This window comes from Lutra lutra, chromosome 5 (assembly GCF_902655055.1).
Source record: "Lutra lutra chromosome 5, mLutLut1.2, whole genome shotgun sequence".
Taxonomy (NCBI): Eukaryota; Metazoa; Chordata; class Mammalia; order Carnivora; family Mustelidae; genus Lutra; species Lutra lutra.
The window spans coordinates 75,152,119-75,175,260 of NC_062282.1; the positions used below are offsets into that span (position 1 = coordinate 75,152,119).

Below are 23,142 nucleotides of genomic sequence, written 5' to 3' on the forward strand. Positions count from 1 at the left end.
AGACTTTGCAGTGTCCAGTCCCACAGAGAATCCAGGGGCCTGGAGCTATTTCTCTGCTTCAGTGAGGCCCTGGATTCCCAGCTCCATGGAGGAAGGGAGGGGACTGGCCACAGGACCCTAGGTTGTCCTCTGACAGTGGCTTTTCTGCATTTCCAAAGAGAGAAGAACCTGAGTCTTTGGTGCTCCTTGTCAAGCCTGCCATATGGATTTTATTACAGGAAGCGGTTACCAGCGGGCCCCTATTTAGCGACTCGACTGAATTTTATTAGTTGGAAATTCACATCGGCTTTTCTTCCAGATCCCAAAGAGCTCCAGAGTGATACGATAGCTAATCAAGCAAAGAGGGCCTGGCCGGAGCCAGCGTCCCACTCTGTGATTCCAGGCCCCAGTCTGATCGGTAACCATAAAAAGTTTCTGTGCAGCAGCTTGAGCCAAGGTGCAGGAAACTGTGGTCAGGAAGCCTTGCTGCCTCCCGACAGGCCTCCTTTGTGTGAGCCCCACGAGAGGGAGGCCTGCTTCACAGCCAAGTCGGGTCGGAGTTGACATCACAGGGAGGTAATAGTCATAGCTGGATCTCAGACATCAGACACGTGGCAGAGGCACAGCCAGCAGGGGAGCAAGCAGGTAGGGGCGGTAGCTGTCCATTCCAGAAGTCTTGAAGTGATTTCATGAGCAGCAACACATTCATGAGCTCAGTAGCCATTCTGTGAAGCCAAGATGAGCTGGCAGGAGGACACACCCCTTCCTCTAGGAGCCAGCCTTGCTCTGCCCAAGGGCTGCGATATTCACACTTCTCCAGCTCCACGTTAAAGCTTAGAGATTCAACTTCTGGCAGAGGCTGCTGGGGTATGGCTTGAGCCTGTCCCTCAGCCAGCCAAGCCCTTACCAGAGGGTCTCGTGCTGGCAGGACACCCAGGGACATCTGTTCTGAAGCAGAAGAAGAGCCCTCCTTTTCCTCCCTGTCTTGTCCCGCACAGCCTTAGTCCCACGAGCATGGTGAGGAGCCAGCCGGGGATGCCAGGCTCTCCCCACACCTGGAGCAGCACTTCCTTCTTTCCTATTCCTCGTGCAGCCATCTGGGACCCCATGGATAATGTGCTTCAGAATAATATACTTGACACCCACCTAACGCCACCTTAGTGGCACAGGATTGCCTGAAGGTTCTGTCCCACTCTATAACTTCCAAGGTGGCAGCTTAGCTGACATTCGTTCTGTTGTTTCTGTGCATCCATGCAGCATCCGGGCTCCTGCCCTGGGGTAGGCAGAATGACAACTCCCTGAGATGTCCACATCTCATCCCTGAACCTGGAACAAGGAAAATGAGCCTTTGTTGATATGATTAGGTTAAAGGTCTTGGGAGGGGAAGGTTATCCTGGATCATCTGCTATGTGGTCCTAGGGGTCCTATAGGAAGGAGGTAGGTAGGTCAGACTCAGAGAAGGAGATGAAGTTAGAGTAATGCGACTGCAGGCCAGGAGGTGCACGCAGCCTCCAGAAGCTGGAAAAGACAAGGAATACATTCTTCCCTAGAGCCTCTAAAAGGAATACAACCTTTCATATCAGCCTCATTAAGGCCGCTTTGTAAGGTGATTTGTAATCTGGAATTGTAAGAGGATAAATTTGTGTTGTTTTAAACCACTAAATCTGGGATTATTTGTTACCGCAACAATGGGAAACCAATGTAGGCCCTGTCTGTTGCGTTCTGTAGGTTGCATTTTATGGGGAATTTGTTTATCACACCGTGATAAACAGTGGTCTCATGCAGGACGTTGCTTTCAATGAAGTTATTAATCTAACTACAGTTTTCAAGTTTATACCTGCAGTGTTGTTTTTTTTTAAAGCTCAAGAACTGAGCCCTTAGTAAATATCAAGCATCTGTGAAGTACTTTTCATATGTGAACCCATTGAATTCCCATAGTCACCCTATGAGAGTGGTATTATTATTAGCCCATTTTACAGCTGGGGAGACTGAGGCTCAGAAAGCCTAAGGAGTGTGCTCAAAGTCATCTGCTGGGAAGTGGGGCAGGCCTGATGTCTCCAGGGAAAGTAAACGTAGCAGCTATTGTTAGTCTCATGGGGAGATCCACAAGCGAGCAGCCGTGTAGGGCCTGAGTGACCTGCCCCACATCGCTCTCTACAGCCCTAAAATCTCTGCCTGAAGGTCCCAGAGACAAGGTCTCCTGAGGGGCAGCAGAGGCCTTTTAGCTCAGACTCACCAGCCACCTTCTGGTTGCTCACCCCCAGTCTGGTGATCATTGTGCTTCCTGCTACATGGGGACTCTTGGTCAGATAAAAGGGAATGGGAACTCAAGAGACACAGTCAGTGTTCAGGAGCCCCCACAATGTGTGCACCCACTCCATACACACAGATGGTCACCAAACATGTAAGTACATTTTTTAAAGTCTCTATCTTCTCATGAACCAAGCTGGACCCTGGTTAATGATGGGGCCTTTGGTGCTGGCCATGAAGTCAAAGCGAGCACCCCCCTTTTTTTAAAAAGATTTTATTCATTTATTTGAAAGAGGGAGAGTGAGAGAGAGCACAAGAGGGGCTAGTCAGAGGGAGAAGCAGACTCCTGGCTGAACAGGGAGCCTGATGTGGGGCTTGATTCCGGGACTCTGGGATCATGACCTAAGCAGAAGGCAGCCACTTAAACGACTGAACCACCCAGGTACCCAGCTGAGCCCTTTCTCATCAGAGAGGTCAAGATTTTGATTTTCTGCTGGAGGCTCAAAAAATCTCAGCTTAGTTTCCAAGGCCAGGAGAGCAGAAAAGGAACCAGACCAGGCCAGCAGTCCATGGGGGATGGCTTTGTGTCTAGACGATATGGGGCTGTGTTTGCTCTGCGATTCTGCTTGGAAATCATGACACGCTGAGTGGTTTACCTCCTGTCACGGGAAACTGGCGCTCAGACTGCATTCCTTGCTCCACCTACTTCCAGAGTCTGGTTCGTCCCTAGACATTCACAGCCATGACAACCGGCCGGAACTGTGAAGTATGGTTGGAGAGAGCGATTGTTTTAATTTATTATATTAACTTCATGGAAAATCATTTTGAGGAAAGAACTAGCAATGCTTCTGTCTGTATCTGATTGTGAGTAACACTCTGGAGGCCATTGGCAGAGAGCCTCCCATCCACCTCTATCTTTAGACCCTGGATCGACACTGTCTCTCCTTCCTCCTTTAAAGGCCCTTCTAGATTGGTCACCTTCCCTCACCTTCTTCCTCAAATGGTTCTTCTGATGGGGAAACCAGAACAAGAGTAGTCATGTCTCATTGTCTTAGAGATAGTCTTTTTCTGAGGTTTTTTACTTACTGGACTGTGTTAGGTCAAAGAGAAGCCCAGAGCCTCTCATCGGAGCAGCTTTCCCTGATGGGATGCGATTCAGAGAGCAATAGATCAGTCCTCTCTGCACGGGGAGGCCAAGGAACTGGGGAGACAGAGATGGAGGCTCCTGTGTTTCCCATCCTTCCTGCCTTCATCCTAGAGAGAAGGTATCAGACCCACCACACTGTGATGGCCCCCAGCTCCATCTCTTCATAGCACCCATGTTTTCCTCAGCCAAAGCTCAAGGGGAATAGCACACTGGGCTGTGAGCAGGCACCGCTTGTCCAGAAAGTTTTGGTCAAGATCATCTCAATGGGCTTGTCTTCTCAGTCTGTAATTTCCAGTTGCCTCCGCCTCTCTGCCATGCACACCGGTTCTGAGCAGGCCTGGTTTTGTGGGGACAGTAGGGAAACCGCTGGCCGAGAAAGCATCTCAGCCCAGAAGGCTACCAGGCTGGGGGTGAGAGGCATGGCTGATGTCCTCGCACCTGGAGAGTGCCAAGGATGCCAGACTGTGGCAGGAGGAGGGCAAAGGAGAGAGAGAGGCAAGTGGGGTGGGAGGATGAGGAGAAAGCTTCCTGGCAGAGCCACACTTCGTTAACCAGGGAAAAGCCCTCGGCTGGTGGACTGACCTCTGTGGGCTGCCCTGTGCCATCCACATCCAGCCGCTGTGGGACACAGGTGCAAAGCCCACATGGAAAGGGGGCTGACGAGGTGGGGGGCTCTGTCCACACCAAAGAGAGCACCTGTGTCCTCTCAGTGTCAGATTTCTCTGTGCCCCCTATATGCTGCCAAGTGCAATGGAAAAGGGATGAGACCTGATGAAATTGGGGGAGGGGGTCCTAAGTCTGCCCCTACCCAGCTGTGATCTTAAGAAACCCTTCTGCCAAAAAAAAAAAAAAAAAAAAGAAAGAAACCCTTCTGCCCCTGAGAGCCCTTGCAGTTTTCTAACTCCATCCTAAGTATCTTTCTTCACACTGAGACTTGTCTGCTTGTATCTGTTCCTCCTCCCAGCCCTCTTCTCCCCACACGTCCCATTACCCCCACCCCACGCACAGACACATGCAGCCACAGTAACTACAAAGTTCACACTTGGTGAGTTGGCTTTCTCTGTCCTCAGTGAAATTCTGGTGAGGCCGCCTGAGCTGTGGAGCTCTCTTCAGGTTGTTTTGTTTTGTTTTGATTTGAGATGGAACTCAAAAGCTGACACCCTGGAAGAAGAAATGTTGGCGAGCCCAGCTGGGAATTCCAAGGCATAGAGTATGCAGCACCCCTATGCACGGGGGACCCCTGAGATGAGGAGAGCTTTGAGGAGAAGACCCATCCTCCAACCGTGCTTCTCCAGTTCCATGAAGTGTCACCCAGGCACTTTTAGAAAGATGCTAAGTTTTGGCAGACTTGACCTTAATCCCACCTCTGCAACCCCAGCCCCAGAGCCCTGGTATTTATCAGAGAAGCCCTGGGATCCCATGCATGGGTGTCCGCTGGATCTATGGGCCTGAGGCTTGGAGCTCTCCCTAGGATTAGCTGGGAGAAGCCAGCAGACACTGTCCTTTGAAAGACAGCTTCTCTGCCCCCTAGAAACAATCCTAGTGACTAGAATCATGAGTGTGAGTTTGGAACGAACCTTGGAGATCATCTAGTTTAACCTCACTCCATTTCATAGATAAGGCAATGGAGACCCTGAGAGAAAAGTGGACCTTTGAGGTCACTCTACTGGTTACCAATGGGTCACAAGTCAAGTTCCCTAACTCTCATTGTTTCCATGACACTATGCTGCCTTTGAAGGTTGCCTGTCAGTCAAATCTGACTTTCATGGCAGAAGATGACTTTAGTCTCCAAAAATAAAACTGTGGGTCAGTCAAGGCAAGTCCTGAGTCTGTTTAGCCCTTATAAGTAGAGCCCTTATGGGTATGGAGATGAAAGGCTAGAAAGGACCAGGATGGGGGAAGGTTGGAGAAAAGGAGGATGAGGTGGTCAGAGGGAAGCAAGGAGCAGGGCAAAGAGGGAGGTGCATGACTTGTCACTCCGCAGCCATTTCCTGGGGGACCCATTTCTGGCAAAATGCTTCCTATAGTTCCCCGGCAGCCCGAGAATCCTAGCCAGTCAGTGTCTGAAACCCCCACTAGATAACAGATGAAGTCGGCTTTGTCTTCTCATGAATCACCAGGGCTCCCCTGAGATGATTCCAAGTCATTTAATAAGAGCAGAATGTCCTGGGTGCATTGAGAGCACCCTGCCTGGCCCCAAAGCCCTGTTTCTTCCTCCTCTGCCTGCCTGTCTTCCGGCGAGGTCATTAAACATCCTGGGAGAGCCCTGTGGTGGGCAGTTCTGTGGGCAAACCTGCTGCAGTTCAAGCCCAAGTTGTCTCCTGTCCCAAAAAGGGTGAATCCCTATATAGGAAGGGAAGGGACAGGATGTGACCACTTGCCCTTGGTTCCAAGGCTGTCAAAGAAGGCTCTGTTTACCCTGCCCATGCGGGGCTAGCCTTACTCAGAACCCGGGGAGTTGATAAGAAGCAAGTCTTTCTTAGCTATAAGCCTTTTGATCACTTACTTCCTTGCCATATGATTTGAAACTCAGGCTTTTGGGCTTCCAGAATAGTGGGTTCACTGAAGCTGTGTGTTTCAGACCTCCAGAGGATGGTAGATGTTCCATAATGGGCTGGCCTGAGTTGGGAGAAGAGAAAGTTTTAAGTTTTTCCACCGAATGATTTCAAAGTTTAACACTGTAGAGTGCCAGTCTCATTTTCATGCAGATACCAAAGAATTAAGCAAACGGGTAGTCGCAGTTGCTTCCTGGGAGGATGATGGGACGGTTGAGGGACGCGAGGTTTAATGGGGTACACTTTGCTATGTCATCCTTTGTACATTTTCAATTTGAAAACATATCATTGTTGTTACTAAGATTCTGTTTTCAATTTAAAGAATGAAAGAAAAAAAAAAAAAACACCCCAAAGGAGCTTTGTCTTAATTTTAAAAGTTTTAAGGTTTGACTGTGAAGACAGAAAAACTTGATGATGATCTCTATGCTGTCCTTCTTGGTTATTAAATCAGAAGCCTAGATGAGCACGGGAGATTTAGTCCAATGACTGTTGCGGGATACACACATAGGTTTTACAGAGGGGCACGGAGACCCAGGGAGGAGACAGGGCTGGCAGCACAGGCCCCGGTTGGTTAGTGGCGGTGTCAGCCAGAGCAGGCCAAGGGAACCACCCCCCTTGCTCCCCACTACCTCTCAAGAACGCCAACCATGGGGTTCACCGTGAGTGATGCTGGAGACAAATTCCTGGTGGGTGTGTTTTCTAATCCCCCTATGGAGTGTGCTGCCGCAGTCCCAGCGGGATTGCTGTACGGATGGCAACCTTGGGAACATTCTGCAAAGCTGAGGAGGACTGACAAGCTCCTTGCTCCTAAACACCATGATGCACTAATACAGCTGATTGAATGGTCTCCTCTGAGAGCAGGGTGTTTTACCATCCTTTCCCTTCCTCTGTCTGTGGAGGCACCTCTTCCCCAGGACAGCAAGGAGGAGGGAAGCCCTGTGTCGCCCTCACGTGTGTTGTCTGTCTCACTGCAGAGTCATCAGCTACGAGTGCTGTCCTGGATATGAGAAGGTGCCAGGAGAGAAGGGCTGTCCCGCAGGTGAGTAAGCCAGGCCTGCGGCATTGGTGCTGGGAGGGGGAGGAGGCAGGGAGGAAGGAGCCCCCACATAGCAGGCAGCAGGAGTCCATCCACAGGGGGGTACAGGTGACAGGGCTGCAGGGACACCCTCCCTGCATGCTCTCTGGCTCCGGGCGCCACACGAGAGCCAGAGGATGGAAGCTGGGAGCAGGGAGCTTCCTGCACTGCTCCTTTCTGTGCAAGCTGACCTTCTTACGTGGCTGGTGCAGCAGACTCCAATTTCAACCTGCCTGTGCTCGCCTCCCAGGCCTGGGCTGCTGGCCTTGTTGTCTTGGGCTGGGAGGGATTCTAACCACACCCAGCATTTCTGATCCGCTCAGCTGGAGAGCGGGGCTGGGGCACTGAGCCACCCCCTCCTCCCTTTGTTGAAACTTGAACCTTTGGAGTCCATTGGGAGGAGGGTGGCCAACCAGGCAGGCTTTCCCAGAACCAGCACAGGGAACCACGCCTGGCCAGAGGAGCCAAAGACCTCGGCACCTAAGAATTCTATCAGAGGATTTCCTTCAAGCGTATCCCCGCAGGGACTATGCAGAGGGGAAGTTTAAACTTTGAAATTTGGTAATTATTCCTTGAGAATGTGGGACAGACTTGAAATGACAGTTTGGTTGGTGCCAAGGTCATAAGGGGCTGAGGGGCTTAAGTGGAAGGGCAGGTGGGAATTATGCGGTGGGGAGAGGAGAATGGCATGTGGGCGGGGAAGGCCTTCTGTGCTTCCGGCCACTTTTGGGTGTTTAGGAAATAGCATTTTATCGCTTGGAAATAGACAAAGAACCTGGAAAATTTGTAATGTTCTTTCATTCCAGTAGAGGCCATTAGGAAACCAGTTTCAACTAGATAAATCAAAAAGCCCAGTTTGTAACTAGAATATCTATTTTGGGTGTATATTCCTGCTGGTATTATGTAAACATCTATGAACGGGGCGCCTGGGTGGCTCAGTTGGTTAAGCAACTGACTCTTGATTTCAGCTCAAGTCATGATCTCTGGGTCCTTGAGAGCAAGCATGGGGCTCTGAGCTCAGTGGGGAGTCTGACTGGGATCCTCTGTCCCTCTGCCCCTCCCCCGACTTGTGCTCTCTCTTTCAAATCTTTGTATGTCTGTGAACAGGGGCGCCTGGGTGGCTCAGTGGGTTAAAGCCTCTGCCTTTGGCTCCGGTCATGATCCCAGGGTCCTGGGATTGAGCCCTGCATCGGGCTCTCTGCTCAGCGGGAAGCCTGCTTCCTCCTCTCTCTCTCCCTGCCTGCCTCTCTGCCTAATTGTGACCTCTGTCTGCCAAATAAATAAATAAAAAATCTTATATGTCTATGAACAGAAGCTTCATTTTCCTGTGTCTAAAATGATAAAAAATGACCAATTAATTAGTAGAGTCTCAGCAGGGAGGCATTTGACCCCCAGAGTTGCTTTAAGGAGTATATGACAAGGACACCTGGGTGGCTCAGTTGGTTGGGAGTCTGCCTTTGGCTCAGGTCATGGACGCGGGGTCCTGGGATCAAGCCCCATTTCAGGCTCCCTGCTTGGCGAGGAGCCTGTTTCTCCCTCTGCTGCTCCTCCTGCTTATGTTTCCCTGTCAAATAAATAAATAAAATCTTTAAAAAAAAAAAAAAAAGCAGCTTGTCACTCATAAAGTGACAGGCTTTGAGCTGGCCCATGATGGCTATCCTTGGGCTTTCCCACACACCTGTCCTGCAGAGGTTCTGTGCGCTCTGCACACCAGGGAAGGTGTGGTCTGGTTGGGGCGGGCTCCACAGGTCTGTCCCACCTCTGTCCTCTGCCCCTGCAGCCCTACCTCTCTCGAACCTTTACGAGACCCTGGGCGTCGTTGGATCCACCACGACTCAGCTTTACACAGATCGCACAGAGAAGCTGAGGCCCGAGATGGAAGGGCCCGGCAGCTTCACCATCTTCGCCCCCAGCAACGAGGCCTGGGCTTCCTTGCCAGCTGTGAGATAACCACCTTACTTCCCAGAGGGGTGGGTGGTGGGCCGGAAGCGAGACACTGTATAGCAGTTTCCCACTGTTGCACGAAGCTTCTTTCTTGAGCCCTCAGATGAAGTCAGGGAACTTGAGTTAAACTCTACCTTACTAGATGGCTTCCTGTGCCCACCCATCCAACTGTCTAGACGTTGTGTTCACTGAGGAGGGGGTCCTTGGTTTCCACAGTAACTTTCCCAGGGTAGCAGGAAGTCACCTATTGCCCCTGTGGTCGGCTGCCCCCTAACTGCCGCTCTGGCCTTCCTTCCAGGAAGTGCTGGACTCCCTGGTGAGCAACGTCAACATCGAGCTGCTCAATGCCCTTCGCTACCACATGGTCAACAGACGGGTCCTGACAGATGAGCTGAAACACGGCATGGCCCTCACCTCCATGTACCAAAATTCGGGCATCCAGATCCACCATTATCCCAATGGGGTAGGGAGTCCGCAGGGACCCATCATTGCCCTGTATCCACCCTGAGCCGAGGCCCGGTCTGCACGTGGGGCTGGCTCTGGGGTTTCATTCTGGGGGTGAGGTAGGCTGGAGGTCATCCCCACCTCCTGCACCTGCTTCTTCCCAGGCCCTCTGGTTCCACAGCTGTGGAACCCACATGCTGCCCTGTTTTCCCCTGCTGAGGCTTCGGGCCCACACCTCTGGTAGGTGAGCTGCTCATCCTCATTTCTTCTCTGCACAGATCGTGACCGTGAACTGTGCTCGGCTGCTGAAAGCCGACCACCACGCCACCAACGGTGTGGTGCACCTCATCGACAAGGTCATCTCCACCATCACCAACAACATCCAGCAGATCATCGAGATCGAAGACACCTTTGAGACCCTTCGGGTGAGGAACTGCCATGGGAGAGGACCGGCCTGGGGACACAGGACCTCTCAAAAGGGCCTTCTTCCGCAGGAGAAGCAGAGAGTGTCTCTTCATGGGCATTTAGGAGACATACAGCCTGTTCTTCTAAGAGCCCATGAACACAGAGGGTCCACTCATTACTGAGCTTGACCACGAGGAAGCATCTTAATCCACTGCTGGGAAACTCCCTCTGCCCGTCCTCTCCTCTGTAAGGCTGTCCTTTCGTGACTCCCCTGAAAAGTCCCATAGTCTGTAGCACCGCAGGTCCCTTTGAGCCCTCGGCTGCCTGGGCCTGCACTTCTGGGCTCCAGAGGTGAGAGTGTCCTCCTCCACTCCCCAGGGGCACTTTCCGTATGCAGGACTAGAATAGTGCCAGGCTTCATGACCTTCTGGACCGCGTGTCTCCAGGGAACCCCTGCCCCAGCCACCCCCAGGTTTCCTTGGATCCCAGACCAGCAGAGAGGTCAAGGGAGTCTGGGCTTGACCTCTGGCCTGGCTTCTGCCCGCTCTGCAGCCACAGAACACCATTCCTTTGGCCCTGCCCAGCATGAGTTTGTCTTCGGACTGGAGCGGTAAGACGGCATTGCTCTTGGCAGTGGCTGCTCAGAGGAAGTGAACACAGGCTGCCCCGTCAGGGTTTTTGCCCTGATTCAAGGAGAACTTCCTGACCACAAAGGATACCAAAGGGGGGTTGCGGAGGCTCCTCCCCTGGAGATCTCCAACACACAGAGACAAACACCCTGGGGCTGGCCCAGCAGGGATGTGGCCTCAGGAAGTGGCTCTTCAGGGAACCCTGCTCTCTCAGCTCTCCCCTGCTTTCCTTCTGGGTCACTTCAAGGTCAGGGGTCTGCAAGGAAATGATACGTCCCCACAAAGTTGGTGGCACCTCTTGATTAACTGTGTATAACCCCCACTGAGTATCATCCTCTTACTTTAGGTTTGATAAGTGTTCCCTCTTTTCTCCCTCCCCTTGGAGCCTCCCTACACCCATCTTTCCTTCCACTAACACATACTTTAATACCTGCTCCTGGCCTGGTGGTCTTCTACCTGCCGGGGGTATACAGGTGAATGAGACAGACAAATTTCTGTCCTCGGTGGCACTTTCCTTCTTCCTGAGAGACAGACCAGATGCACATGAGGTAGCCATGGACGGAGCTAGGCATCGGGGAGTCAGGGAGTGGTGAGCTGAGGGGTCCGGTAGGCACTGGGTGGTCAGGGAGGGTTTCTCTGGAAGAGTGAATTCAGATCTGAGGACTGGAGGATGAGAATGGCCAGTTACATGAAAGGCAGGGGTCAGAGCTCAGCGGGCAGAGCGGAAGGCAAGGGCAAAGGCTCCGGGGCAGGAATAGTAAGAAGGAGGCGGGCAGGGCCAGAAGGAAGAAACGTACACAGCTAGAGTGTGACGTGGAAGCAGCAGAGCAGCAGGGGCCAGAGCTTGCAGGGCTGCAGACCGGGCCAAAGGGTGTATCCCCAACCCCGGGGCAGCAGGAGGCCCCTTCTGCTTTTAGAAGATCCTAGGACTCCTCTGTAGAAACGGGTGATGTGATCCTTCCACTCCTGGAGCTCACAGAAGGAGCATTGCCCAGAGCTATTTAAGTATTATGCAAGGAGGACGCAAGCTGTGAAACTTCATACAACAGACTCTTTTTGGTCTGAGGGCAGTGGCAGGGGGAGGGGTGGCGATGGGGGCAACGCCAAGTTGGCTACCTAGAAAAGCGATTCTATAATCAAGTCCCAGTGAAGGGATAGGAGTCAGAGAAGCCAAGAAAGGAGGAAGGGCAGAGGGAATGGCCAGGCCAAAGCCTGGGGTGGGAAGGCCGAAGGCAGAGGAAGTCATTGAGAAATGGCCAGAGTGGTGGGAGCTCAGTCCTGACGAGGTCCCCGGAGGACACCAGGAGAGGTGAGCTTTGGCGTCTTGTCATTTCTTCTATGAGTCTGAAGCGCTTCACAGGAGGCCTGGTGAGGCGGCGTCTGCCTCTTGTCTACAGAGCCTCCCAGAGCCTTCAGGCAACTCTCCTTCCTCTCCCTGCCCCGCAGGCTGCCGTGGCCGCATCTGGGCTCAACACCGTGCTGGAAGGGGATGGCCAGTTCACGCTCTTGGCCCCTACCAACGAGGCCTTCGAGAAGATCCCTGCTGAAACCTTGAACAGGATCCTGGGTGACCCAGAAGCCCTGAGAGGTGAGCACCCCTGAGCGCCGTTGGAGCGGCCAGACTGAGCCCGAGGCCTGCTCTTGCACAAGATGAACAGTCCGCACACCATCCTGTCCCATTGCTCCCATCTGGCCCTGTCTCTGCAGAGGCCAGAGCAGAGCCCTGGTCAGAGGGACAAGGAAGAACCCAGCAGCCTTTGTCCAGCAGCAGCTGTGCTGAGGAGCAAGGCAGGGCTGGAGGTCCACAGCAGGCCCTGGCCAGACTCAGAAAGAGCTGAAGATGCTCAAAACCAGAGCAAGTCTGCCAAGCGGGCAGCAGCTTGGGAGTGTGGGGAGGAGATGGCTGGTCCTGGTGTCCTTAGAATGGGGCCATCGTGCTGACCCTTGAAGTCTTCCTGTCTGGCCAGGGACCTTGTGGATAATCCAAAATGAAATTAATAACCAGTTAGAGTTGACTCTTGACTTCAGAGCTGGGTCCTTCCATGCCTCCTCAGTGAGCTGCTCAGTTAGGGGTGCATTGATTATTGCTGGAGGAGAAGGAAGGACCCAGCACATGTGAGGGGGAGGGGAGTGAAGGCCGGGCTCAGCCACTGACCCCTGCATCTCCTGCAGAGAGGAGTAGCCCCCTGGTCCTCTGTGTACCCAAACACACTTATTCCTCCCAAATACAATCTCAGGATGACTTCGTTTCTTTGGAGTCTATTCAACCCACCTTCAAACTGTACGATTTAAAATACCTACTGTATTTCAGAGGCCCGATAAGTGTAAAATGTTCTCCCTGCAGCCACACAGGGCTGGCAAGGGCACTTTTCTGAAAGCGCAGATGGAGATCCATTGTGTCCAGATGTCACGGTGCCTCCGTGTCATGAACCCGGGCCCCCAAAGGAAACGTGGTACAGGCTTGTCTGCAAGGAAGTTTAAGCCTGGTTGGGATTAAAAACAGGTCGTGGGATCTGAAGTGGTGAGCGCTATGACACAGACGCCCCCGTGGTGGTGGGCATGAGGGCGGGGGTAGGGCACGTGCCGCCAGAGGGGTCCCGAGGCTTCCCGAAGGAGCTGGGACGTGGGCGCATCTCCGCATACTGAACTTTCTATTTGGAGCTGTGTTCTCCCTTAAACTGCTTTTGTACAGAACACATTTTCATCTTTGAAGATATCAGAACTCTTGCTGTAAGAAAAAGGCAGCCCTAATTTATTCCTTTTGCACACGGGCCTTTTCCTGCTCAGTAACTCGTTTGCTGTGAGACCAGGCCCTCGGTACGGGGGTGTCACTGGCTGGCTCAAAGACAGAGGGACAGGAGTCCAGCCTCACAGCCTCAGCTGTTTCTGGTGTCTTGGCAGAGAGGCAAGAAGCAGCCTTGGGCTGGCGTGCCTTGTTTGAAGACTGGCTTCCAGCCCTGGCCCTGCTCTCCCTCCCCGTGGCCCTAGCAGGTCACCCTTACCCCACCCAGCCTTTACCTTCCTTCCCTTAGAAGCTAAATCCCCGAGACCTCGTTCCCATGGCAGCCTGGCTGTCCTTTCCCTTCCCGCCAGCCAAATGGCTTTCAAGGCCCCTGACGCTCCTGTGGGAGCCCCGTGCCTCTGTAGGCCTTCTGAGCTTCCTCCTGTCCATGACGGTGCGGTTTTGGTTCCCACACTCAGCACAGATTGAAACTTGCCTCTGTGGTGAGACTGTAAGGGAAAGGGCCCTGCTGACCTGGGGGAGTGGCCGTCCGGGAATCTGCCCTGCCTGGTGGGGGTCACATCCGCCCACTGCTCCTTGCAGCTTCCTCAGGACCCCCAGCCTCTGCCCTGTCCCTGAGGGCCACTTGGACAAGGAAATAAATTCTACTTATGACTTACCGGTGGAGTGAGGGGAGTGCCAAAGACCATGTCTGACGGAGCACCATCCCCGAGCCCGAAGACAGATCCTGGCAGCTAGCGGGCCCTTGGGTAAAATGAACAAAAACAGATAAAATGCACAGATAATCTAGAACACTCATTTGCTATAGTTTCCATCTTTCCCTATCAAATTTCACGTTTTTCTAAAGGTCAGTAGATAAAAAGTCTGAGGGTAAACTCATTTTGAGGGTCAGACACTAATAGAATTCAGTCTCAAGTCCAGGTGCTAATTAAAGGGAGTCACGAATGTTTGTTGGGTGTTGACTGTGTTGTCGGGCACTGTGCTGGGTGCGTTACATTCCGGGCTTCATGTCCTCCTTACACCATCCCCAGGAGATGAATGCTAGGCTTATCTCGACCTGAGGAGGAAGTTGAGGCTCCCAGGGGCTCAGAGACTTGCCCAGGGCCCCACAGCGGGTAAGTGGCCAAGCTGGGATTCAGACTCAGGCAGTCTGCCTGCTGACTCAGGACAGCAGCAGGAGGAGAGGAGGCCGTGGGCGGTGCAGTCCCCAGCCTCATCTCCAGGTCAGTGTCAGAGAGAACAGAATCCACAGCCACGGGAGCTGTGAGCTGGCCTCTGAGATCAGCCTAGAGCCAGCACAGCCTTGATCTGTGTCTGTTTTGGTCCCCAGACCTGCTGAACAACCACATCCTAAAGTCGGCCATGTGTGCAGAAGCCATCGTTGCAGGGATGTCCATGGAGACCCTGGAGGGCACCACCCTGGAGGTGGGTTGCAGCGGGGACATGCTCACCATCAATGGGAAGGCCATCATCTCCAATAAAGACACCCTGGCCACCAATGGTGTGATCCACTACATCGATGAGCTGCTCATCCCGGACTCAGGTGAGCCAGGGTTCCGAGGCCATGATCCTGCCAGGCCTGCTGGCTCCTCTGCCATCTGCAGTGGGGACCCTTGGGGAATTCAGGGATCGTGGGGGCCATTTCCTTGCAGGCACCCAGCTCACAGCCTCTCAGGGGAGAGGGCCTGGGCAGCTGGCAGGTCATGGCCAGACTGTGAAGAATCTTGAGCTGCAGGCCTGGGAGTCCACGCTTCATTTTGGAGGCATCAGAGAGCTGTTGAGGGGAGCCGGGGAGGGATTGACTCCATCCCAGAAGCCGTTCAGGAGATCGGCCTGCTCTGGTTGGGCGCAGAGGGCCATTTGCTGGCCTCTGAGCACCTGCCATCTCGCTGAGCCTGGGAGAAATGACTGAGTGGACTTTGACTTGGGCTTTGTGCAGCAGGCTAGCCCCATTCTGGAATTCCAGGGAGGTCGGTTGCCCAGAAGTGAAGCAATTTCACAGAAGAAAACCGAACCAGAAGTTAGCTTTCTGTGGGTGTGGTCACTGGCACCATGGGACCCTCAAAAGCCACCACACAGACCACGCTGCCTTGCTGCGGGCCTTAGATGGCATCCTGGCTGAAGGCAAGGACAGAGACTGGCCTCTGCCTCCTGCTCCTCACCTCCCTGCCCTGCCCAGGGAGACCTAGGGGGACCAGGGGCCTGATGACACGAGCCCGCTGTGCCGCTGCGGGGCTGAGAGGGCTGTTGACTCACGAGATGACATTCCTGCTGGTATGCGTCATGCTGGGGTGGATGGAGGATAAATGAAAACAGCACTTGTAACTTTTGAACCTGCGTTCTCTTTCCTTGCAGCCAAGACGCTATTTGAGTTGGCTGCAGAGTCTGATGTTTCCACAGCCGTTGACCTTTTCAGACAGGCTGGCCTCGGCACTCATCTCTCCGGAAAGGAGCAGTTGACCCTCCTGGCCCCCATGAATTCTGTATTCAAAGGTAACGTGGTGAGGGCAGCCCCAGGAGCGGGTCACCTCCACAGCACCCTCCCAGAAGGACAGCACCCCGCCAGCGTTAGTGCTTCCACCGACTCACCCGAAACCTCAGGGGCTCTGCTGTATCATCTGGCAGAGCAGAGAATGCATTTGGGGGTCTGGTCCTCAGAATCCAAGAGTTTGCATCTGGCCAGAGAGCGCCTTTTTATTCGCAGAATCAACCGCTCATGTGATCGGCAGAAGGTCAGAGCGAGGATACAGCTGAGCCTTGGCCGAGGGGAAGGCGGAGGACGAGGCCAAGGGGTGTCCGTGCTTTCCCCTCCCTCCACGGGCAAAACTCCAGACACCCTCGATTATCTATACCCTCTTGTGTTTGGTTGATTTGCAGAAGATGCCAGATGTTAAGGAATATTGGCAGCCTCCCTGGATTTCTCAGTCTCCCATTTTCAAGTGCAAGGAGGGTTGGGCTTCTCACTGCATTTGTCTCTCATTCTCTTCCTTTCTGGAGCATGCCTCTGGACTGAACCCACCTTCTCTTGCAGATGGAACCCCTAACATTGATACACACACAAGGAATTTGCTTCTGAATCACATGATTAAAGACCAGCTAGCTTCCAAGTATCTGTATCATGGACAGACCCTGGACACTCTGGGTGGCAAAAAACTGAGAGTTTTTGTTTATCGCAATGTAAGTTCTGGCTCCTAAATCATGCTCTTTCTTTGCCTCAGCTCTAAGAAATGAAAACTGTATTAAAGAAAAAAAATTACATATGTGGGTATATAGCATGTAGCTGACTAGGTAGGCAGTGGTCCACATCGAGTCATTGTGATCAACAGGGGCGGAGGGATGGAGAATTTGAATCCTTAGCTTATGCGAAGAGAAGCCTTCTGAACTGAAACACAGCTCCCCCTGGTCCAAAAGTTTCTCTTTTCCCTTCTCCTGTCTGTTTTCTATCTTCAAACTCAACAGTTACTGTGGACTGTTAGCCAGAAAGCACAGTACAACACAGGTGCATTCCTTGAGACCTGCCAGTACCAGTGACTAAAGACGGTTGTCATCTGTTAAAGTAAACAATGCAGTAGAGTTGATCTATTGATCTCATCATCGTTAATGGGCCTCACGTGTACTGGGACAGTCTCATCGTGGGGCCTCTCTGTCACTCTAGTGGGGCCCAGTGGCCCTTTCTCCTTAAGGAACACTATTTTTATTTTTCCTTTCCTGGAGAAAACACATTTTTTCCTGGCCGTAATGACCCGCTCTAGCGTACATTCACTGCTCCGTGTGGATGAAACCACCAGCATGTGCCTGGAGCACATCAGGAGGCCTCATTAGGGTGGATGACCTATGTCTGCCCCTCTTTGGTGCAGAGCCTGTGTATCGAGAACAGCTGCATCGCCGCCCACGACAAGAGGGGGAGATACGGGACGCTCTTCACCATGGACCGAATGCTCACCCCCCCGATGGGGACCGTCATGGACGTCCTGAAGGGTGACAATCGCTTCAGGTAACCAGCCTCATACCATGGGAGACTTCTGCCAAGTGGTCGTGCCGGGTCAGGACGCTGGGTCTCCGCTATCTGTCAAGCTCCTCACTGCCTCGGGGGGTTCAGTGAACACTGGCGGTGTCCTGGTGACCTTCCAGCCTGGGGATCTGGGAAGGGCAAGGCTCACACTGGAAGCTTATGTTGAGAAGAAGGGTTATTTCTGGGACTGTAATCCCCACATCCTTGGGAACAGGGAGGGGGCTACATTTTCGTATGAAGGGCAAGAAAAGATACCACACTCTTATCTTGAGGTCCCAAGTAAGCTGAGAGCACCCGGTTTTGAGTGTGGGATGAGTCTCAGTTGGCACAATATCTCCTTGGGGCCCCTGAAGACTCCTTGCCGCTCCTTCTCAAGCTCCCTGTGTCACTTTGTTCTCTTGCCCCCTCTCTCCATTTCTGACCTGCTTGCTTACCCCTGGGTGCTATGACACCAGAGCCAGGAGGCCCCCACCCCCTGCACTCCCCTGAATCACATCCCCAGGGCCCGGTGGCTTGGCCTCTTCCTTCCTGCTCCCCCCCGACCTCTGACCTCTGGCTGTTTGATGGAGCTGAACATTTATGGAGAAAATATGCAGAATGGAGTCTTCCCTCCTTGTGCATGATGAGCAAGGGGTGAAAAACAGCAAGGGAGATGTAAATTCTAGTTCTGGGGTGTGCCTCCCAGCAGTGGGAAGATATTTGGGAAAGTGGGCATCCCCTCCCCGTCACAGGCAGGTGACATTTTCTCTGTGTGTCTCCCTAGCATGCTAGTGGCCGCCATCCAGTCTGCTGGGCTGACGGAGGTGCTCAACAGGGAAGGGGTCTACACAGTCTTTGCTCCTACAAATGAGGCCTTCCAAGCCATGCCACCAGAAGAGCTGAACAAACTCTTGGGTAAAGACCAAGCGAAGTATATTTTGCACGGTTTCTAACATGACTGGAACAGTCAGGGGACCAGCAGGAAACAGGGGGCTCATTACCAAGGGTTTGACTGAAAGGAACTTAATGGGGAGACCGCAGAAGTATGGGCAGGAGTAAGGGACCAGCAAAGGATGAGGACACCCAGGGAAAAGTGTTTCCCACCGCAGGCCAGGGGCTGGGGAGGCCAGGGGGAAGAGGGCACAAGGAGAACCGGAGCTCAGGGGAGGGGCACAGGACAGCAACCAGGGCCCACATGCAGCTGCGGGCAGAGCCAAGGCAAGGGGGCCAGGACTCCTTCAGCCTCCCTCTCCTCCCATAGGCCCATTGCGTGGGCCTCCTGTCAGCCATGAGAAGGGGGCAAGGGACCCTTGGTGGCATGAGTCACAACGGTCAGTCTCCCCGGGTACCATGCAAGGCAGAGAAGAGTAGAAAGACACTGAGTGGGTAACAATGAGCCCCGTCACTGAGACATGTCTTCCCCATGAGAACCTGTGAGGACAGCCATAATGAAGCCATTTACCTGTGTGAAATGTCCCTCGGGGCCAAAGCTTTACCAGAGAAGCTATTCCTGGCCCTGAGAAATTTAGCTGAGGATGTTTGAGAGATAACCCCAGTGGTTAAGGGCTTGGATTCCTGGATCACCTAAAAGCAGTTTTAATTCCTGGCTCTGGCATTCACCAGGTGAGTGATGTCTAGCAAGTCCTTTAACCTCTCGGAGCTTCCGTTTTCCCATTAGAAAAATGAGGGTGCCTTGCTATGTGTAGTGTGGAGTAAATGAGGTGTTGCCAGCAGTGCTGGGCACACGTCCTCCCCCGGTGATGGCTGCGATGATGGGGTTTGGGGTGAGGGTGTAGTGTGGAGCTCTGGTGCTCGCCTGTGGGCACACTTTGTTCCTCCCACAAAGGTGAGCCTGAGGAGAAGGAGGAGGGAAGCTAGGTGGAGGAGGAGGAGGAAGGACCTTGGCCACCCTCTGGGCATGCCTCATCTATACCTTCCTTCCAGCCCCAGGGCAGGAAGGAACTTTCTATTCAGAAAGTTAAGGTTGCAGGCATCTGTGGGTCGAATTTGTGTCCTGTTTAATAGTCTTTATTGCAAACGAATGCCTGTGTCTTTGATGCTGACGTATGTTCCTGAGAAAAGGAGAGAAGTTCATTCTGAACATAAACTTTCCACCTCTCCTGGTCCAGCAGGAGTGGAATGTTCCCCAGATGGCCGTGAGCCTGCTCACTTCCCTCTCATTTTCAGTTGTGCAGGAGGAGGCTTGGACAAAACTTCCCACATGTGCCCTCTGCCAGGCCTGCAGGCAGGAAAAGCCCCCAGTGCTCCTGGGGGATAGAGGGCCAGCCAGGCGCAAGAGGTCAATCCAGGTATTAGATGTCTTGGAAGAAGGAGGCCCCCTGCCCTGGGGGCTGGCATGGCTCATCGCTTCCAGGTGGAATTTCTATAGAATGGGAATTCCCATCTGCCAAGTTGTAGGATGTTTGGAAACCACATGGTACCTGGTGGCTCCATTCCGCGGCACTAATGTGGATTTGTCTGTACCTAAGTGAACTCTCCCAAATGCTTTCAAACTTCCTCCGCTCTTAGTTTCAAGTTGCTGGAAATAGGCATGCAGAAGCCCTGGGGGAAATCTAGCCACTTGGCTGGGAATGTGAGTATCAGGGCAGCCGTGATGGAGATGAGAGGACAGCTGGCAACTTTAAGAATTGCCTCCCACACTTAATTTGGAAAATGCCTGTGCACCTTTATGAGCAATCGGATGGTCTCCCCAGTTGGTGGAGAAGCTGATGTGGGCTGGAAGGAATGCCGAGACGTGAAGGGAGGGATGCTGCGGAGGGAATGCCCCCCTTAGCCCTGACCTCATCGGCTCCACAGCCCCCCCCAGACGGCAGCTGTTGAGTCTTTTAAGTTCTCCCGGCAGGAAACGGCTGCCCCGGAATATGCATTTGAGGGCAGAATGTGTAAATATTTCACTACTGTGTTATAACCGTCGGGAGCCACGCTGATGATGAAATGTCCCAGATGCCGGTGCTGGAAAGGTTCCTGACTTCCCAAGCAAATATTTAGCTCATGGAAAAATGAGTCATACTCACAGAGGAGTATGGATTAACTCCTTCTCAGCAGCACAGAGAGCTCTTGCTTAACCCAGCCGTTCCCACCCTCCCCACTACAGAGGCAAATCCACGGCCGCAGATGTGTGCCTCTATCCCCAGAGCCTCCAGCAGCCAGCCTGTCAGTGGGCTGAGCACACCCACTGTGTGCTCCTCACCTGGTCGCAGAGTTCTATGTCTCGGCCATCACCGCTTGCCTCCCCTCCCGGCCCTTCTAGACAGAGCTGGGTACCAGGCTTACAATGAACTCTGCTCTCCCTTCTTTCCCACAAACCCGCAGGCAATGCCAAGGAGCTGGCCAACATCCTGAAATACCACATTGGCGATGAGATCCTGGTCAGCGGGGGCATCGGGGCCCTGGTGCGGCTGAAGTCTCTCCAGGGGGACAAGCTGGAAGTCAGCTCGGTGAGTGTGCCTGAGAACTAGGTGGCCAGCCGTGCACTGCCCCTGAGACCCCAGGGCACCTCCCAACCCCTGGGCCAGGGTCACACATAAACACACACACACACACAGGGTCTTGAAGGTACACCTTGGATCTCTGAGGGCATTCTGCCCAAAAACAGAAAAGAGAAAAGGGTCTTCGGGGAAATCAGGAGAGATGGTGCTTAGACACGAATAGAAACGTCTAGATTTGCCGGGGAATCGAGCGTCTGACTGGCATAGGGGAGAGGCCAGTAGGTCTTCCTTCCCTTAAGAAGATGATAGGCAATTACTCATGCATCTTGAGGAATCAATCCCCAGCCCCCTTCTCACCCCATCCCTTCAAATCTGGGGCTCACCAAGCCCCACTATGAGCCAGACTGTCCCTAGCGGCTTTTTCTTCAGATGTGCGGTCGCGAGCCACCCCTGGCTCTGCACCTTGATGACACGTGTTCTACTTTGAAGCTGCCTGAGGGGACGTCCTCACTGGAGAGAGAGAACGGATGGGCAGCCAAGCTCAGTGAAGCTGCCTGTGGCCTGCCTGGCTGTACCAGCCAAGGTCACTGGGCTTCCCTGTGGAGCCACCCATCTTCCAGAATATGGCTGGCCCAGCCTTGGTGCCGGGCCCCTCACAGCCATCCCTTTGCTTACCACCTTCCCTCTGGAGCCTGAAGAAGCATGGAGGGAGACAGAACATGAGGGCTTGTTGACTCCTAGTTTGGGGGGTTGGGGTCCCATCACAGCCTTCCATTCCCCCTTCCACTTTGGGTCAGACCATGAGTTGTTCAGGAAGGACTGAGGTAGACACCTGGGTGCGTTTCCTGTAAGAAAGGCAGGCCACTGAGGACAAGTGGAAGGAGCCCTACACCAGGACTGGAGGCCTGGCTTCTGTTCCCCACCGTCCCACCTACTTAGCTTAAAGGAGACCCCAGGCCCGTCCTGGGTCTCGGTTTCTTTTTCTGCTAAGTGGGGTGGTAACAACCCCCTCTTCAGCCCACAGTGCTGAGAGGACAACGTGATAGCGTGGGGGGCTCTTCTGTAGATGATACTGCACTGAGCCACATGCCGATGTTAGAATGCGACCACCGACTAAAGGCGTGTGGCTGGCAGAGGCAGTTCCATTCCCCAGCGTATCCCTCACGTCTAACACATGATCTGGCATCAGGGAGCGCTCAGTAAATTCTCACCGAGTGAGCAAGATCCATGTGGTCTGTGTCGTCTCTTTTTCTCCCAGAAAAACAACGTCGTGAATGTCAATAAGGAGCCGGTTGCAGAAGCTGACATCATGGCCACCAACGGCGTGGTCTACGCCATCTCCAGCGTCCTGCAGCCTCCAGGTAAGGTCCTAATCTCGCCCATCCCCCCTCAGCCTGCAGCTGACCCTTCTGCATGCATGGCAGCTGGTGCTTGACAGGAAAACTAAAGATAAGAAGAGCACGTGATATGCCACCCAGAGCCTCCATGGACGGCATCGCTGGAGCTGATTGAAAAGTGAATTAAGGAGTGTGGGTTTCCACTGTGCTGCACTAGAAACTAGAGGACATGTTTCTTTTTGCTGAATTGCCTGTCTTAGCCGCACTCAGACACAGTCCACTTATTTGTCACCCATGGATGTGGTGAACATGACTCCCAGCCCACGTGTCTTACGCCATCGTGCCTGATAGGAATTCTCTTTACCTCCAGCAAGATTGAACTTGGGTCCAGCCTCTGTCTGCACTGTACACTCACCTTTCTTTGCGTTCTTTCCTCATGGGCCACATTCCACTGTGAGCTAGAGGATGTTATGAAGGAAAAAATCCATGGGAGAACGTGAACCAGCAAGCCCAACAGTGCCCCTCAGTCCTGCTTGCTGTCAGTGCTGTGCTAAGAGTTTTGCTCTCACCAGTGTTGCACCTTTTTTTGTCTCTAGCCATCAGACCTCAGGAGCGAGGGGATGAACTTGCAGACTCTGCACTTGAAATCTTCAAACAGGCATCGGCATATTCCAGGGTGAGATGCCTCTAGGTTTGCCTGTGATCTGAGCAGCCGTGGGTCCTCTGCTTGGGCCCATTCAGGGGGCTCTCCGGGTTCCTGTCTTCCTTCCTTGTGCTTTCCCAGGACTCCATGAAACTTCTCCCCACTTCCATACAGCATCCTTAGCACTGGCCTGAGTGGAGTTCTGAGGAAAGATCCCAGGCATTCCCTATTTCCTTTGTGAGCAAAAGCTGAGGCCTTTCAACTGAGGTCTCTGACCCTCATTCCATGGGTAAGCCACTGACGGTGAGGACAGATAAAGCTCTGGAATCCATCTGTCCAAGCAAGGCTGCCCATCCCGAATTCACCTTACCGTGGCCTTGCCTGGCCTGAGCCTGGGCCTCTAAGTCCCCTTCTGTTTTTCATGGCATGGCCTGTCTTGGGGAATGCTGAAGCTCTCTGAGGCAGTGGTGTGGGATCTGGATACAGGGCAGGTGTTAGGGGAACGTTCCCCTTCCTTGCCTCAGCTCTGCTTCCTCATTAGAACCTCTCTG

General features: G+C 53.3%; 1 protein-coding gene across 2 annotated transcripts in view; it reads left to right on the forward strand.

Moving 5' to 3' along the window:
• Nucleotides 1–23,142, forward strand: part of TGFBI (transforming growth factor beta induced) — a 32,612-nt gene that overhangs the window by 7,747 nt on the left and 1,723 nt on the right. For both annotated transcript variants that reach the window (XM_047730411.1, XM_047730412.1), the window contains exons 3-15: nt 6,906–6,970; nt 8,787–8,947; nt 9,249–9,413; nt 9,673–9,819; nt 11,875–12,016; nt 14,502–14,714; nt 15,527–15,664; nt 16,203–16,348; nt 17,029–17,165; nt 17,947–18,077; nt 20,496–20,620; nt 21,870–21,972; nt 22,545–22,624. In XM_047730411.1, the coding sequence (XP_047586367.1) occupies nt 6,906–6,970; nt 8,787–8,947; nt 9,249–9,413; nt 9,673–9,819; nt 11,875–12,016; nt 14,502–14,714; nt 15,527–15,664; nt 16,203–16,348; nt 17,029–17,165; nt 17,947–18,077; nt 20,496–20,620; nt 21,870–21,972; nt 22,545–22,624 (1,753 nt within the window). The remainder of the gene's footprint in view (nt 1–6,905; nt 6,971–8,786; nt 8,948–9,248; nt 9,414–9,672; nt 9,820–11,874; nt 12,017–14,501; nt 14,715–15,526; nt 15,665–16,202; nt 16,349–17,028; nt 17,166–17,946; nt 18,078–20,495; nt 20,621–21,869; nt 21,973–22,544; nt 22,625–23,142) is intronic.